Source organism: Echeneis naucrates, chromosome 6 (assembly GCF_900963305.1).
Source record: "Echeneis naucrates chromosome 6, fEcheNa1.1, whole genome shotgun sequence".
Taxonomy (NCBI): Eukaryota; Metazoa; Chordata; class Actinopteri; order Carangiformes; family Echeneidae; genus Echeneis; species Echeneis naucrates.
In genome coordinates, this window is record NC_042516.1 from 19,915,646 (window position 1) to 19,920,458 (window position 4,813).

The 4,813-nt window shown below is 40.9% G+C and overlaps 1 protein-coding gene across 1 annotated transcript; it reads right to left on the reverse strand.

Moving 5' to 3' along the window:
- Nucleotides 1–2,907: 2,907 nt before the first annotated feature.
- On the reverse strand, nucleotides 2,908–3,498 carry hamp (hepcidin antimicrobial peptide). The gene is made up of 3 exons (XM_029504328.1): nucleotides 3,376–3,498; nucleotides 3,198–3,275; nucleotides 2,908–3,029 (listed from the first exon to the last, which is right to left on the reverse strand). The coding sequence occupies exons 1-3, from the start codon at nucleotides 3,460–3,462 to the stop codon at nucleotides 2,922–2,924; spliced, it is 273 nt and encodes a 90-aa protein (XP_029360188.1). The 5' UTR covers nucleotides 3,463–3,498; the 3' UTR covers nucleotides 2,908–2,921.
- Nucleotides 3,499–4,813: the final 1,315 nt, after the last annotated feature.

A 4,813-nucleotide genomic window follows, 5' to 3' on the forward strand; every position in this document is an offset into this window, starting at 1 on the left:
AATCAAGGCAGAATTTAAAGAGCCCCAGTCATTACCCTGGCTGGGCATTTTCACCTCAGAACTGCAGCGAACAATTGAATCATGTCGCATAAAACCTGGCTCAGACAGCCAGCCAAGGATTCCTACGTCATACAATTAAGGAGCCTTTTCTGTCGACTCTCAAGGGCGAGGCGGAGGGTAAAACAGACAAGAAACCTCTCCAGCACTTTGGGCTACAGTTTGGTTGAGCACAATCACTTATGCCTGATGTCAGCCGCACAGCCTGCTATTAGCTGACAAACTGAATAAACACATAAAAGGCGCTAACCAAGCTGATAGATCTGCTACATTTTGGTCACAATAGACGCCTCGTCAGGGTATCAAATATTTGATTATTATTACATTAATATCGAGTATTTTTACATTTTAAGTTAACGCATAGCTGGAAACTGAAACTGAAACAGAACTGGTCAATTACTGGGAATTCTGGTTGTGTGTGTGTGTGTGTGTATGAATAATTTCCATGCTCACACACACAAACATACAGTCTGCTGTGGGGCGAACATTAACCAGTGTGTGTTTAAGCTTGAAATGAATAGGACTTTCTCTCTTGTGTTAGCACGCTGGTCACGCCTTATCAGAAATTTTTATGCTTGTTTATTCTGGTAATGTCTCTGATGCTGCCGGTGTCAGCTCATTGCTGTGATACCTCAAAACCAGAATCAAAATCAGCAGAATCGGGTTTATTCCCAGAAGCTGTTTTTTGGTCTAAACAACTGTAAACATTAAGCATAATAATAAGATAAGGACTGAAGGTATTAACTTAAATATTTATGATTTTTTTTTTTTTTTTACAAATAGCATAAATTGAAACATTTCTTTGTTTAAATATGAAATAAGTAAAAAAGTAAGTTGTTTAATTAGTTGAATCAGGTACAGTCACAGCAAACAATGGCACCACAGTGTTACTAAATTTCTACATGTTTCCAGGCTCTTTAAGCACAACACTGACTTTTCCTGAGTGCAACATCTTGGGAATAAACTCTAAAGTCCCTTATTTAGTTTTTTTTTTTGGTCTGTACCACCTCTCGATGAAAACATCTGGCTTTTAAAGAGCATTAAAAGTGGTTAACTTTGTTTGATGCTGAGTCTGTCTGAGTGACTGAAAGTGAAGTTAAGTTTAAGAAAGCACAGCAATAAGCTGAATTCTGCATATTCAGGCAATAAATCTCTCCATGTGGTGCCACAATGTTTTAATTTGGTCATTATCAAAAATTATTATATCTGCTTTAATTTAAAGTTTATTTCAGGTTAATACTCTATCTAAAATTGCCAAAGAAGCCAGTAGGAAATCAAATGAATCAATGAGATTACTTGATAGTCGTATTGAAATGAGTTTAGATATCGATGTTTTAGGGCAGCACAGCAGCGTAGTGGTTCGTGTTGTTAGCTCAACAAGGTCTCGGTTTTGGTTCCCGGCCTGGGGCCTTTCTGTGCAGAGTTTGCATGTTCGCCCCGTGCCTGTGTGGGTTTCCGCCCATCATCCAGCGGCGTCATGTTTGACTGGCAACTCTAAACTGTCCGTAGGTCTGAGTCTGAGTGTGAGTGGTTGTTCATCTCTGTCTCTCTCTGTGTGTTGGCCCTGTGATTGACTGGCGACCTGTCCAGATTGACCCCGCCCTCATCCAGTGTGAGCTGGGATTGGCTCCAGCCCCCCCCCCCCCCCGGATAAGCAGCAGAGGAGGGATGACTGAATATGGATGGTTTATGACATGATCCATACGTCTTCACTCAACAGATTTCAGCCTAACTGAAAATCTGTTGGAGATTTTGGACTGTGGCATTTCACTGAAAAGGGAATCCGTAAACATGATGGTCTGGAGCCCCAAATCTAATTGGTTGGATATATTCCTGGCCTTTAGTTTGACAGTCTACTGTAGACACGATGGAACAAAATGTTTTGATGTTATTTATGCAGTGCTTTTAATATGGATGATGGGGTTTGAAGCATTGTTATGGTTATTTATGCCAACATGTCACACTAAATCACAGATACCCACACTGCATGGAACAAATATTGTGAGCTGCTGTAAGGAATAAATCAAAATGAAGTGAAAGGGAAGAAAGCCGCGGTCTTTATTGAATGTTTCTGATGATTTTTTTCCTATCCAGATTGAATGATCGGTTAATCTGCCTGTGAGATCAAATCTTTTTGGCGTTTGATTTTCTCATTCATTTTTGTGTAGCTGAAGTTGGAGTTTTTTGTATTTGGACCTCTTCCCCTTTTTGTTCTGTGATTTGGTTTGTTTCTGTTCTATATATATATATTTAGAAATGCTGAATGAAGGATTGTCATGTTTTGAATTTTGCCGATCAGACGACAGGCAGCACCGTGAGACGGCAGTCAGAAGAAGGTTCTGAGCTCAAGTTTGGCATGTTCTCCTCGTGCCTGCGTGGTAATAGCCCCCCCCACCAACACTGACAGATAAATGGTTGAAAATGAATGAATAAATGAATGAATGTGCTGAAGACCCCTGAACTTTGACACAAACACTGAAGGAGAATCTGTGCTGCAACAGCTCACAGAGAGCAAACACACAGGTCATTAAACTCTGATGTCTCTATTTACATTCATGAAGGTAAAGCCGTGACTGTCAAACTGCTTTTGCAGTTTAAAATTGGTTCTGTAATAAAAGAAACGTAGGTTTGCTCTAAATGTTTAAAATCATTTATTCCAGACTTCATTCATGTCATTAGTTTACAAAAACACCTTTAAGGTTCATACAAAATAAATACATAGTAACATCCTCGTTAGATTCCAGTGTTTGGCCATGAATCATCGCGTTCAAAAGCGAAACAGAAGTACGGGCAACGTATTGGAGAAAGAGGTGAAGGAAAGGTCATCGTCTGGGCTTGAGCCTGGTGAATGAACATTCGGAGACTCAGAACCTGCAGCAGTAGCCACAGCCCTTGTAGGACCGGCAGCAGTTGCAGCACCAGCGGCACATGGAGAGGTGGCTCTGGCGCTTCTGCCTGACGTGACTCGGCATCTGTGAGGAGGACAAAGGACACGAGTGATGTTTGCTTCCTCTCCAGCATTTCATCCCTCTCCTCGTGCGGAGAGAGCACCGGGGGCAACGCCGTGGGGAGAACACAGCCACTTAAATTTTAATTTGCTCACAGTAATTAGCTTAATTCATCCAGTCAATTGAACATACCATCCATGATGCTATTGACATCTCTTGATGTGCCACAACTGGAGTGTCTTTGCTCCCTGCCTCTTCCTGCTCTTGCACCTGTTAATGAATTATACACATTAAGGAGCCACATCTTAGCATCCTGACAAAACATTTATAACCAGTAAGCAAATGAAGCGAGTTCAAGTCAAATTCTTACCCCAGGGAATGGGACGGCAGAGCTCTCCAGGATGCAAATAAAGGCGAGCACGAGTGTCACTGCAACTGCAATGCTGAATGCCTTCATTTTATTGGATGTTTAAAAGATTTAGTTTTGAAATCCTTAGAAGATTAAAGCTGATAGATCGTCTCTCTCATGAGTGTCAGGCCACCAAAGATTATTCTTCTGCCCCAGTGATGGATGTTGGATTCCTTCAGATCTTTGCGGTGACCCCTGTCAGTCCTCCCACTGTCTGATAGTGGATGCAGAGTGCGCTGGTATTTATACACACTCAGTGTTGCCTCACCGCACCATGAGGCCCAGCCCATTCCTGGCAGCAGTTACCTAACTCCACTGGGGAAGTTTTGGCCTCCTTCTTTCTCCCGTTATTTCTGAAGAATTGGAAATTCTCAGATCTATTTTTGAGTGTGGGCCCCACTGTGCATTTAGCAATATCACCAACTATGAACCCTGAAATTGTATTACTTCTCAACACAGAAAACATAATTCCATTGACGAGCATATTGCTGCTGGAGCTTTTGGATTTTTTTTTTTTTTTTTTAATATACTGCATGAAAGCAATTCTGTTTCGTTCTGCTTAACACATCATGAGGAGAGAACATTGGGAATTCCCACAGGAAAGGCCAAGACTGCATGGGTCAATGTATTGCACGGCCGAATGAGCTACACTTGTTTTTGACCCAGGAAATCCTTCACTAAGGAGAAGGAGACACTTTGGACTACCCGCTGCCCAGTCTAAAGGATGTAATTATAACCTCTCAAATGGAATAATTAGCCCCTCGTTCTCAACACATTCAGTTTTTGCATAATACACTGGAACCTGCAGTTGAACCAAATTAAATCCCTTTGAGAGCTGAGAATAGTAGCCAAGATTAAAAACCTCTGTTTGAGAGTCAAGGTGTTTTAGTGTGTGCATTAGTTAAAGATGAATGTAATGTAACCTGCTGATCTGTATCACATCTGAACAGGTAAGAGTGTGTTTTCCTCCTAAATATACACACACACGCACATATTTGTATATGTGTAGTGTTCTGTTTCCTGAATTTCATGAATATAATTTTATTTTTCTTTTTACGCATTGTGCTTCATTACATCATTCTTACATAATGCAGAACCAAACATGCATGACATACAAAAAGGGCAAAGAACAGCTGCTTTTGTTTCGTTTATTTCCCGGCCCACAGCTGTTAACAACTGCTCTAACTGTAGGTACATAAATATTTGAAAGTGTAAAATTAAAACAGCATATATTTAAGGACAATGACACAATTGTAAGAATCGAGACGGTAGACCAACGCATAGATTACAAAAACAAACAAGCAGTCAACAACTCTCAGAATGAGGGACTTCCCCTCTTATCACAGAGGCGGCAATAAACACCTTTAGATTAATTAACCTGTCAACACTGGAAAACTAC

Bases quoted from the DNA above. Each gene is read 5' to 3' on its own strand.
- hamp (XM_029504328.1), bottom strand. From the start codon at position 3,462: ATGAAGGCATTCAGCATTGCAGTTGCAGTGACACTCGTGCTCGCCTTT. The intron at 3,276-3,375 runs GTAAGAATTTGA...ATTCATTAACAG, and splicing joins CTGCCGTCCCATTCCCTGGG to GTGCAAGAGCAGGAAGAGGC. The intron at 3,030-3,197 runs GTATGTTCAATT...TCCTCCTCACAG, and splicing joins TGTCAATAGCATCATGGATG to ATGCCGAGTCACGTCAGGCA.